This window comes from Eptesicus fuscus, chromosome 22 (assembly GCF_027574615.1).
Source record: "Eptesicus fuscus isolate TK198812 chromosome 22, DD_ASM_mEF_20220401, whole genome shotgun sequence".
NCBI classification, from domain to species: Eukaryota; Metazoa; Chordata; class Mammalia; order Chiroptera; family Vespertilionidae; genus Eptesicus; species Eptesicus fuscus.
Window position 1 is genome coordinate 24,770,638 of NC_072494.1, and position 20,435 is coordinate 24,791,072.

General features: G+C 44.5%; 2 protein-coding genes and 1 long non-coding RNA gene across 3 annotated transcripts; 1 reads left to right on the forward strand and 2 right to left on the reverse strand.

Annotated features, from left to right (window-relative positions):
- Positions 1-259: 259 nt before the first annotated feature.
- Positions 260-12,753, forward strand: LOC129147859 (uncharacterized). The gene is made up of 2 exons (XR_008555079.1): positions 260-390; positions 12,413-12,753. It is a non-coding gene; the product is annotated as an uncharacterized LOC129147859 (long non-coding RNA).
- LOC103290008 (transmembrane epididymal protein 1-like) lies at positions 7,672-8,577 on the reverse strand. Its single transcript, XM_008145920.2, has one exon. The coding sequence runs from the start codon at positions 8,575-8,577 to the stop codon at positions 7,672-7,674; it is 906 nt and encodes a 301-aa protein (XP_008144142.2).
- Positions 12,754-18,858: 6,105 nt separating the features above from the next.
- On the reverse strand, positions 18,859-20,053 carry LOC103290115 (transmembrane epididymal protein 1-like). Its single transcript, XM_008146043.3, has one exon. The coding sequence runs from the start codon at positions 20,012-20,014 to the stop codon at positions 19,109-19,111; it is 906 nt and encodes a 301-aa protein (XP_008144265.2). The 5' UTR covers positions 20,015-20,053; the 3' UTR covers positions 18,859-19,108.
- Positions 20,054-20,435: the final 382 nt, after the last annotated feature.

Consider the following 20,435-nt stretch of genomic DNA (forward strand, 5'->3'; position numbering starts at 1 on the left):
CCTTTATCGGCGGCCCGGGCCGTCCCCAGCACCCTGATTGGCTCCCAGCGGCCGGCAGCCGGGGCGGGTCGGCTGATGCGCGCCCGGGCACCGCGGCCATTGGGCAACGGGCGGCGCCGCCGGGGAGGGGGCGAGCGCGCCGGGAAAGAAAGAAAGGGAAGGGGCCTTGGGGGAGGAGCGCGGGAGAGGGGAGGGGGCGCCAGTACTTGGGAGGAAGGGAGGGGTGGGGCGGGAAGGAGGGCGGGCTGCGTCACGAGGGGCGAGTTCCTGCGGGAAGGACCCTGCCTGCCCCAGCCTTCCGCTCGCCACCGCGGGGCGTCCCTGCAGCGCCCACCGGGCTCTGGAAGCGCGCAGCCAGCCGCCCGCAGCCTCCGTCCCTGCAGCCGTCAGGTTGGATTAAGTTGCAAGAGTCCTGTCTTTCAGGAGGTCCTACTGCAGACCCCATACGAAATTCTGACCCAGCGCAACATAAATTTGCCTTTTGTTGTTAGAGACCCGCCCCGCCCCCCCGCCCCCCCGCGCCCCCTACTCCGCGCCCCAGCCCCATTCTCCGTGCTTGTGTCAAGTTGAGAGGGGCGCAGGGCGCAGGGGCCGGAAAGCCCTGGGCCTGCGGAGAGCTCGGCGCAGAGAGGGGGGCCTCCCGGGTAGGCCTGGGTGGGTTTGGGTGAATGACCGGATGTCTTGGAGCTCACATTTATCGTCAACGTGCTGTGTTTATAGTACCATCCATAGAGAGGGACCTGAGGGCGGTAGAAACAAAGCTGGGGACCTGTCTGTCTGATTCCCCTTCTGTGACCCCGAAAGCAAGTCAGTCTCTCTGGGCCCAAGTTTTCTTGTCTGCAAATAAAGGTTCTCAAGAGAGGACCTTTAGAGTTGCCCGCCAGGATTGAAATTCTCTGTGTGCAAACTTCCCCAAGGGCGGCTGAAAGGAAAGGGAGGTCTTTGTATAGACCCAGGGTAGGTGGAAAATTTAGGGTTCCTTAAACAAATCCTCCCTGGTTTTGCTTTTCAGGTAATTTATTGCGCCTTCTTTTTAATCTGGAAAGAGAATCAGTATCCTTCTCCTCTCAGCCTTGCAGCGATGGTTGAGAAAGTGCATAGACAAACACAATCGCGAAATGGATGCTTGTCAACAGATGTAATTGTGTATGTGTATGTACATATACATATATATGTGTACATACACACATATATACCGATATATATGCATATATATGCACCAGTCTTAATACTTCATCATTCTCTATTTTTATTCTCTGAAACCCATCTGAAGGTGTCTGGCCTTCATTGCATCTTTCAGGAGCCCCCGTGTTTGAAACGGAGATTTTTGGAGACCAAGAAGGCATGTTTTCAGTGCCTTTGGAAGAGGAAGGGAAGAAGTTTGTTCTTTTGGTTATTTTTTTGTACCACAAATATGGAAAAGAAAGTGTTGCCTGTGACCACAAACACATAACGTGGCTTCTTGGTCAACATCCCTCCCCTTGAAGAGTGTGTTTTAACACTGTAGTGCTTTAAAATTACAGATGCAACATCCATCTCAGAAGGGCTTTTGGTATGTTTCGGACAGGTGACATTCTGGACTGGGTAAAGTGCCTGGCAAGTGTAAGGGATTCCATGTTAAGTTTCAGTGCTGCCTGTTGGAATCTTACGATGTTGGTTGTTGAAAGCTGGAGTTTCAGGTCAGACAAACCGAGGTTCAAGTCTGGGCTTTACCTCTTACCAGCTTTGTGTTGGCTTAGTTAGTTAGTCACATGAAGGCTCGGTTTCCTTGCCTACAAAATATTGTAGGGATTAATTGTGATTAATTTGCAAGTAAATTAGCATAGTATCTGCAGCATAGTGTTTATGATTATTATAGGGGAAAATGTAATCTGAAGAGATTGGATTATTTCTTCCCTCGTAACAACCCATTATGTACAACTTTCTAACCCTCTTATGCTCCACTGTCAGTTTTCTGAGAGGGGGGCTTAGACCTGGTCACAGTGAGCTGTCTTCATTCCATTTCTTTCTGTTAAGTCTTGAGTTTAAGTTGGTTGAGGAGGGGGAGTGGAGGAAGTGAAAAGTTCCCTTTAAACAAGATGTTTTCCTCTACTCACCACCTCCATCCAGCACTTGAGGTGGGAATGGCAAACAACAGAAAATACAGTAGTAGCAAGTGCAGTTTTTTTAAGCTTATGATATCATATTTTGTCCTGTGAAGGCTTGCTAGGTATCTGAACCTCCTGAGGAGCGTATTCATCTTGTAACTCCCAATAGTATCCAGGGTGAGTGTTCAATAGGTGGCGTTTGTTGACCACACAGATATGACAGCGGCACCAAGAGAACATGTGGTTTGAGCTGCTTTTCCAAGAATGGAAATGGATTTGCTCTGAGCCATTCATGTGACCAGGGACATACTTTGCCAGGGCTAGCCACATAGAACATGACTGCTGGGTCCTTCAGGAGGGAGCAAGAGGCCTTGTCCTCCTCGGTCCACCCCACACTTACTTAAACCAACCGAAATAAGGCTCACAGGAGTCCAAGGACTGGATCTTAAAAGGGTATGAGGGAAGAAAAAGTCCTGTTACTGACTGGTTCACCCCCAGAAACCCAGACTGTACTTTTGGAGAAGTTAAAAGTAGAACAGCCTGTTTCATCCAGTTTGGCTTTGCTGTGTCTGCTGCCCTTGGTTCTCCTTCCCCTTCTTCCCCAAATGGCCACCCACCCCATTCCCCACCCCCTTGGTGAAAAGGGCGTTAGAATGCTTGAGCCTATGAACTCTTTTACCTCTTGGTACACTCAGGATCAAAGCCGACGGGGGGGTGGGGAGGTCCTATTACATCTGCTTCAAATTCAGGTTTTTGTCTCTTAGGTAGAGTCTGTATGTCCAAGGGGTGGGTGGAGTGGGAGAGCAATTTTTTTATTTTTTATTTTTGCTAATCTTTACCCGAGGATATTTTTCCATTGATTTTTTTAGAGAGTGTAAGGGAGGAGGAAAGATGGGAAGAGAGAAACATCGATGTGAGAGAGACACATGGATTCGTTGCCTTGGGAATCACCTGGGGCCTCAGAGGTACATACCCTTGTCTGGAATCGAGCCCGAGACCCTTCAGTCCTTGGGTCGAGGGTCTATCCACTGAGCCAAACCAGCTAGGGCTAGGTAAAGATTTTGTTCCATATCAAAGGATGGCCGGGGACTAAAAGCATCTCTTCAGTGTTGCTCTGTTGCCTGAAATAAAGGCCTTGTCTAGGGTGCGTTTACCTGTGAGTTCACCTTTCAATTTCTGTCTCTTTTGAAGGACTCATTCTCACCCTGCAGGTTGGAAGCCCTTAATCTGGCGGTTTGAGGTGCCTTCCCAGGGCCTGCATGGGCTGCCTTGCACTCCTTAGAGACAAGATTTGGGGTAGGGCTCAAACAGACCCAAACCGTCAGCCATAACATGTAGTTTGAGAAATGGAGGTTTCCCCATACCTGAATGATTTCAATAGGCATTCGACAAAAACCATTTAATCCGGCTAAAGGCACACAGCTGAGACCCCGGCTTCAGAAACTCCCTGGAAACCCAACCCCAAATTGTCAACTATTTTTGTTTTTAAAAAAATCAAGACCAATTCTTTTCAAAAGAATAGACCATTGTATAATCTTAAGACAAAATTCAAAAAGAAGGAAAGGAACAGTCTTGGAAGTTAATGTCATTACTCTTAAACCAGATTTAGGGAAGAAGCAGCAGGTGGCCAAGCTTTCAAATTTCATTACACAATTAAAGGAGGAAAGACCAGGTTTTACCTTAATTCAGTACCTAACACTGAACACAGAGAAATTGTTCTTTATATCCTTTCCGATTGTTTGATATTCTTTTTTGTTTTGTTAATTTTTTAACCCGGGACATTTTTTCCCCATTGATTTTTGCTGGTAGGGAGAATGGAAGGGAGGGGGGGAGAGACAGACACACATCAATTGGTGCCTCCCACACGTGCCCCAACAGGACCAGGTTGGATGGAGCCTTGCAACCAAGGTGATGCACTTGGACCAGACTCAAACCCTTAACATTTCAGTCCTTGGGCTGACACTCTAACCACTGAGCAACACCAGCTAGGCTGATTGTTTGATATTCTTAAGCTCAGGTTAGAAAATGAGAAGTTCAAACCTCAGCTGTGTTTCTTCAGCCTGACTTTTGTTGAAGGCTCCTCGAAGTCATTCGAATACAGTGAAGACTTGATTTCTCAAACTCCATGTCATGGCTGAAGGTTTGAGTCTCTTTGAGCCCTACCCCAAATCTTGTTTCCAGTAGGAAACTGCTTGGAGAGTTGGGAAGAATTAAGTTCCCTCTACACTAACAACATGGGAAAAATAAGTAGTGTTGAGAAAATTAAAGCTGTGCAGTTCTGGAATTAGATGTTCATGTGATTCTGTCTTAAAGGTGAGGACACTGAGGCCTCAATAAGTCAGTAGCTTGCTGACGTCATCTCAGGGCAGTATGTCACAGCCTGTGTGCTTCCAGTGTGTAACTCCCTTGAGAGCCTTACTCTCTTTCACCTGCTGTAGTGTCAGGCTGTGGATACTGCATTCCCGGACGACCACCTCTAAACCACTGAAACCTCTGCCCAAGTGCAGGGACTAATCTAAGTGCTACACTGTGGGTTTAAGTGCCTTCCAGGTAGTGGGCATTCAGTATAATCTTTGTGAACAACTAGATTACCAGAAACAAAAATGTTTTAAGGTTCCATTTAAAGGGATCTTTGGAGATCATATTTCATATTCAATAATTGGCCCCCAGTTTCACTGTTTTGTGAATCTGGAATATTCACCGATAAAATGGGTTCCTTATTCTCAATGTATGGATGGATCTATCTTTGGGGAGCATTGTTGGGAATGATGGGAGCATTGTTGAAGTTTATGAAAAAGGTGAGGTCAAAACATTACCAGGATCAGAGTGTGCCCTTTTTTTAGTTGGTACTTTTCTCAAAGATATCCTCAACTGGGTCCAAGGTCCTTCTCCCTCATCCCCATCCCTTTAGTTGATTTGAATCCCCGTGTATTTCACATGCACATGCCAAATTTTCATGGGAAACAAATAGCCCTGGGGTATGTTTTCTGGATGCTTGGGCAATACTTAGACTGGTTGTGTATTTTTCCTGATCTCCTTTACCTCCCCCCTCCGCCACCCCTGCTTTTTAAATCTTTTTTTGAGAGACTTGTTTACCAAGTTGGAGAGCTAGAGGCTTAACTGGGGTGGTGTGAACGTGGTGCCCTCTGGTGGAATTTTGTGAGCATGACATGTCTCCCTGCAAGTTGAAGAGTGGGAAGTTGTTTTCTTGACTGGCTTTCAAGGGGAGGGCCTCTCTGTTGCATCTCAAATATAGTAAATTAATAATAGGTAAACTTATTACACTGGACATTGAAGAGGTATTATCCTGTGCGTATCAGTTGATTACCAGAGGCTTGTTTATGATTATAAAATTAAGCCAGATGACTAGAAATGGGCAGCAAGCAGCATGTGTGGTGTTTCGCCTTCTCCCATCAATGTTTACCAGAAATGAAGAGAGAGAAGGTCCCCTTTAAAAAGGGTCATTGATGCCGAAACCGGTTTGGCTCAGTGGATAGAGCATCGGCCTGCAGACTCTAGGGTCCTGGGTTCGATTCCGGTCAAGGGCATGTACCTTGGTTGCGCGCACATCCCCAGTAGGGGGTGTGCAAGAGGCAGCTGATCGATGTTTCTCTCTCATCGATGTTTCTAACTCTCTATCCCTCTCTCTTCCTCTGTGTAAAAAAATCAATAAAATATATTTAAAAAAAATAAAAAGGGTCATTGAGAAAAGTCTAGGAACCAACAGTTAAGGGGGAATGGCAAGCATCAGGAAACTTGGTCACAAACAAGTCTTATCCTCAGCCCTCACATAGATCTGAGCCTAAAAATTTAAGAACCAGCTAGAAGTTGAGAGTCAGCCAGATATTCTCATTCTCTCTCTCTCCTCCTCTCTCTCCCCCTCCCTCTCTCTCTCCCCCTCCCCCCACACACACACAGAGAACCCCAGGGGGCAAGGCTCGAGGGGGGGGGGGCATGGACAAAAAGTGTGACAAGAGACACATCTTTTAGGGGAGTCTAGAGTACTTGTACTGCTGCTTGCTCTTTTTTCTCTTTTCTCTCTCTCTCTCTCTCTCTCTCTCTCTCTCTCTCTCTCTCTCCAATTTCCTTTTGAGGATCACTCCCTTCACCACTGCCATTAGCAAAATCAGGTGACCCAGAGGACATAGTCACTGGCTTGAGTCAGACACACCTGCACTTGCATTCCTGTCTTGTAGCCATAAGACTTGGGCAAGTCAACCTGTTAAGTCTCAGCATTGTTTGGAGGTTCCTTGTAGAAATGCTTGTGAGAATTGTGAAACAATTAGCACAGCAAACAATTCAGAAACAGAATAGTGGATTTTATTATCCCAAGAATGAGGAAGAGAGTGGGCAAATGACTAAGGAGATGACTTAGGCTTTAGGCTTCCAGAGTTTCACAGACCTTCCGACCTGTCTGGCAACACTTTTAGAAGAAACGTGTAGGCAGAGATTTTTGAAAGCAAACAAGCCTTTATTAAGCTGCATAGTTGGCTCATACATAGGAAAGTATGTGACTTGATATAGCCTACACTTTAGATGGTGAGGAAAGGCCTCCCCAAGGGGAAGGATTTCAGAAACAGAGCAAGCAAAGTGCATCAGCTGTATGAGCCAGGGGACAAGGTGGGTCTAAGTGAATGTTTCTGAGAGTCCCAGAACAAAGGAGTCATAGTGGAGAAGCCTCCTTGGGGGTGCTCCATGGTGGGAGGTTGAAGGTGGGTCTTATGCTGGGTACCAGATAACATGATAAAAATGTGATTGCGGGACAGCTTTCTGTGAAATAGGAGGGAGTGAAATTTTGCCAATGCTCATGGATAGGATCTAGTAAATTACATGTGCTAAGGTGGTAATGGCGAACTAGGTAAGCTTTGTCTGGAATAGGACTAATAAAATATGAAGTTGGGAAAATACTGAACATTTGGATTCTATAAAAATTCAGTTTTACAAATTTGAAATGTTACTATATTATAAGCATTAATATAGTCTCACTTTACTAATTTGAAATTAACCCAATTAAAGCATTAATATAGTCTCACTTTATTAATTTGAAATTAACCCAATCCTTAAAGAACTTTCTTTGGGAGGAGGCAAAAGTTCTGTTGATGCTAGCTCCACATGATAGAGCCATTTTGGTGAGCAAAACAAAAATACCCACTATTCTTTATCAGGATGAGACATGAATGATTGCAGTGTTGAATTGTAAGAAATCATTATTCCCTCAGGTAAAAGGCAATCACTTCTACCCAGAGAAGCAGCTGGTAGATGGAATGACTGCTGGACTCCCCTCTCTTCCCTTCAAAGGCTTTCCTTCTATTGCATTTTAATCCCCATGGCTTTTCTGGCACATTTATCTATTCACGTGGTCCTCTTTCCCCCCACCTCACCAATCTATTCAGCATCCCTTTCTCAGCCCCCTCCCATTTCCTCAGCAATTCAAAGTTCAGGAGATGTACCAGCAGACGGAGACCAAATGCTCTCCATGGCCATTACCTTCATTGGAGACCAAAGAGGATACAAAGCACATGTCGGAGAGAACCTACAAGGAGGAAGAAGGGATGGACAATGTGCAGGTATCCTGGGCCCTATCTCAGGGTGAGCTCTCTGGGAGGAGAAGAGCCTGGTCATCTTTCTCTGACTGCTCCACTTCTGGCAGCAATTGGTAGATGGGTCCTTCAGTGTTTGTATAATATGGAGCTTCTTTGGATCTCATCAGCTTCGACCTGGGTCTGTAACAATGATGCCAAAAGGAAGAGATGCCGTAGATTCCCAATAGACACAAAGCATTGATCATCACATGCCAGCAGAAGAAGGTGGTGACAAACATGATGTCACTGATGTCATCATCCTGCCATGGATAGCCGCTGACTGGTCTGTACAGAATAAAGCCTGCCTGCATCAGCCAGGAGCCCATCATCAGAAACAGAAAGGTCTCAATCATTGAGAGGTGAAACGCGTTGGGAGCCCACAGCTCAACAGTGAACACCAGCATCAGCAGGAACACCACCAAGATGAGTAGAGAATGAACCTGCAGTTCCACCCCTGTGGAATCTTGAACGTGTGACACCAACAGCATCAGGAGCACGTAGAAGATCAGGACCAGGGCACCTTTTTCTAGGAGCACACACCTCTGAGGCAGCAGGTTCTTGCTCGTGACGTCTACACAGCCATTGAGGGTGAGGAGGATGAACATGGTGAGGTGCTGCCACTCTTTGGGGAACAAAAATCTCGGTGGCAGTTCCCTGTTCATCAGCACCAACCCTCCTTTAACGCAACTGTTCTCATAAGCTATCAAGATGGAGCCAGTCACTATTTTCAGCAAACCGCGGTAGGATATTTCCCACAGCCTGCCCCACCTTCCCTTATTTCTTAGAGGACATGAAGGATTCAGGAGAGAGTCATTGAATATCACAGCTCTGGAGACCACTATTGCCTGATAGAGTCCGTATGAAAATAGAAACAGCCCCGGGTACACGTGACCGATAAAGGTTCCCATTGAACTACAGATCTTCCTAACGAAAGAGAGAAGAACAAAACTTGGGCACGTCCACACCTTCTGGGGCCACTCCAAGGTCTAGACTTTGGAAAGAATCGCCTTCCACCAACTTTTATCATCTCACCCCACCCACTGCCGCCCTACAGAGAGGAAATGGTTCCTGAATCAAACCTACACCTTTGGTGGTGTAAAGCATCATTATTCCATTCCATTCTGGTACATTGGGAACTGGCTTCTGCCAAAGAAGAAAGTTGATGAATGTGTTTTTAGGGGCTCCCCTCTATGGCCTTTGGGATGCTTCAGGTCACACTTGTCCCTTTCTCCCCTGGATTCCTTCCCCTTGTGCTGCCCAGCACTTAGAGCAGAAGGAGAGAGGACCATGGGATGGGGTAGGAGTTGCCATGATATACAGAGGTAGCCGGGGCACTCACAAACCCTTGAATATCATTCAGTACCCCTCAGACATAACTTGGGTCCAATTGTAAGGTTTTCTTTCTGGATACATGTATTTATAAACATTTGGATATATAACCATTTAATACATACTTACTGTCTACCTGCATTTTCTATTCTTTTATAGACACATTCTTGAAAACGACCAAAAAAGCTCCCTTCACCTCCTCCCCTTACCTCTTCACATCTTTGTCCCACCCTTACCCCCACTTCAACATCTCTACTGGATCTAAAAAGCTACCTTTTGATATGACTTTAGAGATAGTGGTGGTTTTGTAGTGTATAAACCTAAGTTTGAGTCATGTTTCCCAGAATTCCCTTTCCTACATGGTTCCAGGTTGAGCTGGCTACAAGAGAAATTTGCCTGAGGATGTGAAGGTGGGAGTGAGGCAGGACCTAAGCACACTTTGAAGGTGTAGGTGCCAGGTACCACTGTAGCTCATGCATTTGGTTACTGATCTGCTGGCTCACCTCCTTGGCATGGCCAACAGCCAGGTCTGTAGCTTCCTTAGCTTCTCTTAGTGTGAACGGCACCAGTTTCTTCTGCAGGTCACCTGCCACTCAAGTACGAGGTGGTGAGAGGCAGGCATAGGCTCCATTTTGTCCTCATGGGCTTTGGTTTGTCCCTGCTCTTCCCTAGCTTCATGTCATCTGCTTCTTCCTGACTGCTGCCACACTAACCTGAAATGACCTCAGGCCCATCATACAGCAGAGAGGCAACAGTTCCAAGACTTTTCCACCACAAATGTATAAGGTGTAATAACTATAAGACATCAATATTTCATATCACTCTGCTCCCATGATGCATCCCTACCGATATAAACAATTTAGGGTATAATCCTTAAAATGCAGATCCTGTTGAGAAGAATGACTCCAATGAGGTGGTGTTGGCCCTTTTATTTTAATATGAATTAGCCCATCAGCTTCATTTATCCATAACTAGTGTCTGATGTACCTTGGGAGACAGTGCCTCAGTATTGGGTAACTGCCAGGTGAGTATAAGGCAGAGGATGGTGGAGAATAAAGTACAGGAAATGTGAGGCATGCACTGGGCCCACATATGGTTCTGGGTGTATCACAGGGAGTACAGGGAGTACTGAGGGGGAAGGAAGGGAGTACTGAGTGTATTACAGGGAGTACTCTGGGAGTACTGGGTGTATTACAGGGAGTAGAATTTCTCTGGGAGTACCGAGGGGGAAGGAAGTTTATCACTCAACACGAGCTGTGCTAACATCACAGTCTCCTGCAAAATCATCTGCCCTCACAGTACAAGCAATGCTGTGAGCAGAGAGTTGGCCCCTGCATGCTATCAGCGCCCCTGGTGGAGAGGAGGAGAATTCACACCCAGGTCACACAGCACTGCCTCTCAGCAAATACCTACTCTTCTTCAAGTCCACTTAATTCCAGAAAAGTTAAATTTCTCTCTGCCCTCGAGGATGGCAATAATTTAGATTGCTTCTTGCTATTCAGATATTTGGTGGGGCTGGGTATTTGAGTGTGAAGGCAAGTAGGAAAAACAAAGCTTAATTCTGCTTTCTGAAGGAATTTGCTTTATTTCAAATTTTAGGTGTTTTTATTCATTGTATAGTCATTGTGTGGGGAAAAAAACAGATAAAACATCTAAGCAAAAAGAATAACATTAAAAAATCATCTGTAACCCCACAGTCTGAACGTGACCATTGTCACCACTGAGGTATAGAAACACTTATGAAAGCAGCATGAGAAAGTGGGAAAATGCATTGACTGGAAGTGAGAAATCTGGGTTCTAAACCCAGTTCTCCCTTGACTTACTGAATTTCATACCCCTTATCTGAAAAAAAATTGAGAGTTGAACTGTCTATTAAAGTGAAAATAAAAGGGCATGAATACTGTTACACAGACATGAACTTATTTATCTCCTGACTGTTTTTCTGATTTGGTGAATTTTCAAAATACTTGGAGCACACTGTAAAGCTCAGTGCTTGATTCAAAGTGACAGGTTTTATGAGTCAGGAAGGAGAGAACCCCAGGGATTCTCTTTGGTTCTTAGATTTGCTCTGGGAGAAGCATAGGGTCCATTGCTCCGCCAGGGATCAGCAGTGCTGGGCTAGAGATCATGTGGCCTGTAGGTCCAAGAGGGGCTGCATTTGGTCACTCTGAATTGCCCCCAGCACTTTGAGGCTGTGGGTCCAAGTGAGGCGGGGGCAGCAGAGCTTACTCCAGCTCCCACACTCATCTCCCCAGTTGTTCCTGGCAGCCATGAGCTCGTTGCCAGGGGCCAGAGGAGGAGAGAGAACAGCAGCACTGACCCAGTAGGGATGACCCAGCAGTTGCAAGTGGCATGGATGAGGACAGATAGCCCATCCTGGATGCTCAGGCCCCCACCTTGGCCACACACCAACGCTGCATGTCCTTTGAAACATGAACACTCTGATCTCTCGGCTTTGAAGATAAGAATCTCCCACCCCAAACCAGACACTGCCCACAGGTAGCCGAGAAGAAAGCCAAAGGGAGTGAATGATTAGCAGAGCTGGCAGGCAGTCCTGAGTCTGTGGGCATTGAGTGCCTGGGAAACTGTTTCCTACGGAAAACTCACCTTGACCATGGAGCCCATGGAGGTCCTTCACGGCCTGGCTGCTCCATGGGGAGGCTCCCCTCAGACCTGCCTCCCCCACCCCATTCTTAAGGGTCCCCAGGCACAGCCACTGCCACTTGTCTGGCTTGATATGCTAGAATGAGCAAGAAGGTCCTCAGGAATTTAGTAAACATGAATTTACTAAAATCTGTGAATTCTGAGGGCAGCAGGGCATATAAAAAATATACCATCGTTCTTATCCTCAAAGAGCTTGCAATTTAATTGAAGACACACAATTTCATACACACACACACACACACACACCCCAGAGACATGAGAAAACTAGACTACCTCTCCTATCGAAATCAAGTGTCACATATGTAATTCAAAAATTCCTAACAGCAACATTAAAAAAGCATATAAACGTAGAATTCATTTTAATGAGGTATTTAACCCAGCATGTCTAAAATGTTATTTCAACATGTTATTATAAGAACTATAAATGAAGTATTTTATGTTCCTTATTTCATACTAAGCCTTTAAACTCCGGCATATATTTTATACTTACAGCACATCTCAATTCAGACAAACCAAATTACAAGTGCTCCATAGCTATGTATGGTTAGGGCTGCCATATTGGATCGTGCCGATTTAGGAGAGGATGACATGTTGAGTGAATTTCAGTTTTAGTGAAAAGAACAGTTCAGGGAGGACGTAGAAGTTTGGTCAGAAATGGCATCTAGGGGAGCCACAGTATAAGCTTTTCAATGGCTGGGGGATTTTAGTATGGTGCTGTCGCACCTTTTAATTTACTTCCTTTCTGTTTAGGAAGGCCTTTGTCGTCGTCATCATCATTATCATCATCAGAAAAGGATTGCAGCTCACTTTGCTGCAAGACAGAAATACATCAGAGGAAGAGAGAAAGCCCGAGGCTGGGGGCTCCAGCAGAACCGTGAAAATGGGCACAAGGTCAGAGACAGCACATGTGTTCATGCTGGCATTGGACTTTATGAGGGTGGCAGAAATACCCTTCTGTTGTGTTAAGCCAATAGGAATTAAGGGTTTGCCAGGTTTTAAATCAGGTAATTAATATACATTGTCTACCAAGCCTCCAAGAGGCTCACTGAAAGCTCAGTAAATTAAATTCCTTAATTTTGATGTGACAAGCATCCAAAGGGTTATGTTTATTATTCCCACCCAACCTCCTCCTCTACCTTCAGTATCTCAAAATCTAGAATTCTCATGTACTCTGTCCAAGCCACTGTTTTGGGGCCCAAGAAACTAAATTCCACCCTATGATTATAGACACAGAGCATAAGAACTCGATGGGCCTGAAGCTCCTCATTCTCATTAGGATCTCAGCTTCATTTTGGATACAATCTTCCAGTGACATCAATGATGAGAGAGAATCATTGATCACCTGCCTCCTGCATGCCTTCTCCTCCCTGCTGGGGATTGAGCTGGCTACCTGGGAATGTGCCCTGACCAAGAATCGAACTGTGACCTCGTGGTTCAGAGGTCAACCACTGAGCCACACCAGTGGGGCAGAGCCACACATCTTAATGAACTGTGGTGTTTCTCATCCCTAACCTGTGCTGGATAAACCTTCACCCAAAACTAATACGACCTGCATTGGTTTTCTATTGCTGCATGACAAATTAACTTCAATATAGGAGCTTAAGCAACACAAATGTATTGTCTCTGGTTTCCATGGTCAGGAATCCAGTATGGGTTGGCTGAGTCCTCTGCTCATATTTCACAAAGGTGTTGGCCCGGGCTGGGATTCCCATCTGAGGCTCAGGATCCTATTGCAAGCTCACTGGATGTTGGCAAAATTCAGTTCCTTGCAGTTCTAGGACTCAAACTTCTGTTTTCTTGCTGCCTGTGAGTCAAGGACTGCTCTCAGCAACTAGAGTTTGCTCGAATTTCCTTGCCATGTTGCCCCCAGTAGGAAGTTCATGACATGGCTCTTTGCTTTCCTTCAGACCGATAAGGTTGCATCTCCCTGATGGCTCACCTTCTTGTAAAGATCTCACCTGACTAGGTCAGACCCACCCAGGACAATCTTACTTTTCACTAATTTAAATTCAACTTATCCTATCTAATAAAGATAGAATATGCAAATTGACCATCACTTTGCAACAAAGATGGTGGCAGCCACAGCCAATAAGGAGGGAATATGCAAATTGACGTGACAAAGATGGCAGTGGCCAGGTTGTTCCGGGCCTCTGGGCAGCGCCCAAAGGTGGAAGGCAGCTCTGGGCCGGAGGGAAGGCCGGGTCCCAGGTGCCAGCAGCCAGGGGAAGGAAGGCCTATTCTTACACGAATCTTCGTGCAACGGGCCTCTAGTTATAATATGAGGAAAGAGCTTAGATTCAGAAATCATATTGTTTTTCAACTAGTTTACTATATATTTGTATTTCTGAGGTTCAGTGTCTTCAGCAAAGTGGGCATAAATTATTAAATGAAAATAAGCTGCCTCAAAAGATTATTACAAGGGTTAATAATAACATATAAAGAACCTGGCACACAGTAAGTGCTCAATAAGTCATATCTATTTAATAAAGATATATTAAAGTAACAACAACAAAAAATAAATTCAACTGATTATAAACGAACCATGGGAATGATATTCCATTACATTCACTGGTCCCATTCACACTCAAGAGGAAGGGATTATACAGAGTGTGTACACCAGCGGCAGGAGTCTTGGGGACCATCTTAGAATTCTGCTGACCACACCATCTAATCTTCCTTTTCATTCATTACTGTAAGTTGCATTATAATTGTGTATGTCTGTTTGTGTCTTTCTCATTATTGTATTGCTAATCCCTACACAGTACCTGGAAAAAAGTAGTTGTTTAAGATTTTTTTAATGAATTAATTAACCCTTTGGTCATCTTCATTGAGTTTGGAAGATCCCCTTAATTTATTACCTACCTGTTTACAAATTAGTCTCCTTCACTGTATGTTCACTTTAGTGAAATTCAGTTAAAAAGTTTCTCTTATCATTGTTCAAATATCTGGGGGTGAATTCTGTTTAGAGCTCTGGTCCCCTGTGCAACTACTCTATTAGTGTCTATTGGGACTCAGAGAGGGTCCCAATAGGAAATAGATTGCAACCCAAATTGGAATAGTTCAAGGAGGGCTGAAAAGGGCACTTCTTACATAGATGAGAGCTGGATGTAAGGTGACCACAAGGGATAGCTGAGTAACAGATGGAGCTGTGACTGCCTTTAGGCAGGCCCCAAGGGACATGGGACAGAAGTTCCTGGTATGGGCAAGCACAGTGTGGTGACTTGTGTGGTGGCCTCTAAAAAGATATTGCCAAGTCTTAATCCTGGAACCTATGAAAGTGACCTTATTTGGCACAAGCGTCTTTGCAGATATAATTAAGTTAAGAATTTTGAAATGAGATCATTTTGGCTTTAAGGTAGGTTCTAAATCCAATGACATGTGACTTTATAAGAGAAAGGCAGAGGGAGATTTTTGACACAGAGAAGAAGACAATGTGAAGGTGGAGGCAGAGATTGGAGTGATGCATTCACAAGACAAGGAATGCCAGCAGTTACCAGAAGCTGGGAGAGAATCATGGGACAGATTCTACCTCAGAGCTTCTAGAAGGGACCAATGCTGCCCACACCTTGCTTCAGGGCTTATGGCCTCCAAAACGGTGAGAGAGTAAGTTGGTTTTAAGCCACAAAATTTGTGGTGATTTCTTATGGCAGCCTAGAAAACTAATACTGATGGCGTCATGGTGTTGGGGTACTGCCAGCCTGAGGTGACCCGAGAGATAGGAGCCAAGAGAATAAAAATGCTAAATTCACTCTCTTCTCCATCCTCCTGCTGGGCTCCTCATTGACTTAGCATTGCCTGAAGCCAGAGAATAAGGGAGCTCAATGATGTGCTACAGACCAGGGTAGTCTCCTGGGAGAGAGAGCAGAGGGAGATGAAACTAAAAACATACAGCATGTCTCTTTTGAGGCTGCAGGTAGGGTAACCATAAATCCAGATTTGTCTGGAGCAGTTAGGTTTTTACCTGCCATCCAGGTGCAGGAATTAATTTTGCCTCTTTTCCTTTTCAAGTGTCCAGGTTTGAATGCTACATTATATGGTCACGTTGGGTATAGGTTAAATCCAACTGCATCATTATTCAAATGGAGATGGAGTTTGCTGTAGGGTAGGTGAAGTGAAACAAGTCACCACACTCTTCACTATACCCTCTCTCCTGGTTGCCCTGTGGTCCTAACCGTTCTTGACAGGTGTAAGGAGAAAAATTAAGACCTTATGAAGTTAACAAGAACACACCTACCTCCAAAACCTGGATCCTATATGCCCCATATTTTCTGGGGCTTTTCTTGCTTCATCTTGGAGATCTTTTCATGGCAGGACATACAGATATCCCTTGTTCCTTTAAACTTCTGCATAGTACTCCATAATTTATTTAACCATTCCCTTATTGGCAAACATTTATTATTTAAAGTTCTTTATGGGAACAACTAGAGGCTCAGTGCACAAAAATCATGCACAGGTAGGGTCCCTAGGCTTAGCCAGCGATCAGGGCCGATCAGGGCTGATCGGGGCCTTTCTTTCCCAGCTGCCCGCTACTGGCTGCCAGCCGGGGCCTTCCTTCATTCCACACCACCCCCTGGTGGTCAGCGCACATCATAGCGAGCAATCGAACTCCCAGGTCTCCTGGTCGAACTCCCGAGGGGACACTTTGCATATAAGCTTTATATATATATATATATATGCGCTTCAGGGACCATCCTTATACATGCTCTTTGTATAGATGTATGAGTATTTCTGCAATATATACTATATTAGAGTTCTCAGCTACAGACAACAAGACTCCATTCTGGCTAGTTTAGGAGAAAGAAATGTATTAAAATAAATGGGTTAGTTCACAGAATCATTAGGGACTAGAGAAAGAGGTTCCATTTTAAATTTAAAGGACCAGTGCCCAGAAATTCACTGTCAAAATGGGCTTAGATTGCTGCTTCTGGCACTGACCCCAGAACTATGAGGCAGACCAACTTGATGATGAAAAACAGAGGTTGACACCATTGCCAGTATTCTTGCTACAGAATGGAAAACCCAGGCGGAGCTCTTTTCTTTGCACTGCTCACTGTCTGGGTTGAAATCCTAAGTGGGTGTTGTCTAGTCGGTAACATGCCTGTACCCCAGCTAACTCCAAAGGAGGCCAGAGATTAAAAACAAAAATCTACCAGGAAGGCAAGCCTGGTAATATGGGAACTCATCAAAATGTTGGGAGGCTGCTTCAAAGATGTAGTTAGGCTCACGTGACAGACGTCCACTGCAGGTAGCAAGAAGTGTAATTGTTTGCTGGAAGGATATATGCATCTAAATTATGGCACACTCTGCTACACTGACTTCCAGAAATTATAGACCAATTTTACATTGCCACCTACAGTGTATGATAATTCTCTTTCCCTACATATTCTCTAGCTATGGATATTATCATTTATTTAATACTTATGACAATTTTTGACAACCCGAAAATGAAAAATAGATCCTACCTTACTTAATTTTGCTTTTTCTAAAAAACAAAAACCCCAAATTTTTTCGTTTATTAGTCATTTGTTCTTTTTCTGAGCCATAGACACTTATATTTTCTGCCCATTTTTATATTAGATTGCATTTTGTTTGTCAGTGTTAGAATATCTCTATACATAAATTCTGGATACTGATTTTTTTTTAATCTGTTACATGTGTTAAAACATTCTTCCCAGTGTCCCTTTTATTTTCTTTAATATATTCTTACTGATTTCAGAGAAGAAGGGAGAGGGAGAGAGAGATAGACACATCAATGATGAGAGTGAACCACTGATCGGATGCCTCCTGCATGCCCCCCACTGGGGACCGAGCCCGCAACCCAGGCATGTGCCCTTGACCAAAATGGAACCCGGGACTCTTCAGTCAGCAGGCCAATGCAGTATCCACTGTGCCAAGCTGATTAGGGCTGTCCCTTTTCTTTTATTCTTTTTCTTGTGTCTTTTAATTATGGGAAAGCTCAATAAAATGGGTAATCTTTTTAGAATTTTTTTCTTGCTCAGGAAAGTTTCATATCTCTTATTATAAAATATCTTCCTGTATTTCCTTTAAAATAATTTGGTAATCTTATTGCTGATGTTTAACTTTTCAATCCATCTATAATTCTTTCCTTGTGTGTTGTCTGAGATAGAAACTAACAGTTTTTCTCCCAAAATGGAGAGTCAGTTATTCCTCACATTAATTGAGGAGCCCTTTCTTACCACGTATTTAATCCTCACACTATATTTCTGTGTTCGGAATGTCTATTACATTACACTATGTTGATTGACAGTCCAATGGTACTTGCTTGCTCCTATACCACAGCTTTAATTATAGAATATTTACAATGTATTATGAAAGTTGGTAAAGCAATTTAATCCTCATGTGTAGAGGACAACGTTATATTCCTCTGGAACATGCTGAACAAATGAGATGACTAGGATATGACAGATCTCTGCTCTTAAGGAGACTGCCTTGAGTGGGTAAGGCAAAACTTCCCTGTGCGAGACAATGTGAGAAACAGGACAAAGAATGTATCCTCAGCATGGAAAAAATAAGGCAGATTTAGATGAGGTGCTGAAGAGTTCCAGATCAAAAGAGTATGCGAGAATTTTCTGTAGAAATAATTCTTGGTGGCAGTAGTGTTAAGGTTTAATGCCAGGTATAAAGTAACACTGTATAGTTAATATGTGACTGGTGATGGCTTTTCCCAAATTGCACGGAGTGTCCTTTGGCAAAGGCACAAGTGTAGGATAGAGCAAATTAGGATGTAGTAAATTCCTGGTAGGGCTGGTGGTAGTTAAACAAGTAGCTATGTCTTGCTTTGGCTGGATTAGAAATCAAGAATAAGAAATGTGCTAGCATTTAATGGAAATTTGGTTTATGGGAATTTGAAAAACTGTGACATGAAAGTACTGATTCTTACTTTATGTGGAAAATTTGAAACAATGCTGATCTATCCAAATTTTAAAAATGTATGTATGATACTCTTATTACTGTAACCAGGTGAGAGAAGTGAATTATACCATATATGTTTCACTTTAGTTGGCAAACAGAAGCACCTACGATTGCAATTTTGATTCGTGAGAAAGTAGTCTTTATTCCTCAAGTAAAAACCTGGAGAAACAGCCTGTGCCGGCATGACTGCTGGACTCCACTCTCTTCTATTCAGAGGCCGATCTTGGATTGCATTCTTGAACTCTCATGGCTTTTCTCCCACATTCATCTCTTCCCATGGTCCTCTTCCCCCACCACATCAATCCCATCAGCATCCCTTTCTCAGCCCCCTCTCTCCTCATCTCCTCAGTGATTTGAGGTTCAAGGATAGGACATGTACCAGCAGACGGAGACCAAATGCTCTCCATGGCCATTACCTTCATTGGAGACCAAAGAGGATACAAAGCACATGTCGGAGAGAACCTACAAGGAGGAAGAAGGGATGGACAATGTGCAGGTATCCTGGGCCCTATCTCAGGGTGAGCTCTCTGGGAGGAGAAGAGCCTGGTCATCTTTCTCTGACTGCTCCACTTCTGGCAGCAATTGGTAGATGGGTCCTTCAGTGTTTGTATAATATGGAGCTTCTTTGGATCTCCTCAGCTTCGACCTGGGTCTGTAACAATGATGCCAAAAGGAAAAAGCACCATAGGTTCCCAGCAGACACAAAGCATTGATCATCACATGCCAGCAGAAGAAGGTGGTGACAAACATGATGTCACTGATGTCATCATCCTGCCATGGATAGCCGCTGACTGGTCTGTACAGAATAAAGCCTGCCTGCATCAGCCAGGAGCCCATCATCAGAAACAGAAAGGTCTCAATCATGGAGAGGTGAAATGTGTTGGGAACCCACAGCTCAACAGTCAACACCAGCATCAGCAGGAACACCACCAAGATGAGTAGAGAATGAACCTGCAGTTCCACCCCTGTGGAATCTTGAACATGTGACACCAACAGTATCAGGAGCACGTAGAAGATCAGGACCAGGGCACCTTTTTCTAGGAGCACACACCTCTGAGGCAGCAGGTTCTTGCTCGTGACGTCTACACAGCCATTGAGGGTGAGGAGGATGAACATGGTGAGGTGCTGCCACTCTTTGGGGTACAAAAATCTCGGTGGCATTTCCCTGCTCATCAGCACCATCCCATCATCAAGACAGAAGATCACGTAAATTGTAAAGATGGAGCCGGTCACTATTTTCAACAAACCTTGGTAGGATATTTCCCATAGCCTGGCCCATATTCTCTTATTTCTTGGAGGACATGAAGGATACAGAAGAGAGTCACTGACTATGGTGGTCTTAAAGACCACTGCTGCCTGATACAGTCCATAAGAGAAAAGATACAGCCCTGGGTATACATGACCATTGAACTTTCCCATGAAATTACAGCTCTTTCTGATTCAGGAGTGAAGAGCAGAACTCAGAACCTCTCTGCCCTCCTCTCTTTTGAGGACCCCTTCAAGTGTTGGGCTGTATATAAAGAGCTAACTTCTACCTACTTTTGTTACCTCTCTCTGCCCACTCTTCCCAGACAGAATGGAAAGTTCTGGACAGAAGCCTACTCTTTTGGTGAGGTGGGTCTCATTGTTCCATTCCATTCTAGTACACTGGGAACTAACTGACTTCTGCCAAAGAAGGGAGATGACTATTTCCTGGTATGCACCTGTGAGAATGTGCGTTCTCACGAGCTCTGAGTTTGGGTCTTTGAGATGTTTCTGGTCGCAGCTGTCCCTCTCTCCCATGGCCTGATTATCCAGATGAAGTCTGGGTTACTCACAAATATTTACACATCTGTTAAGA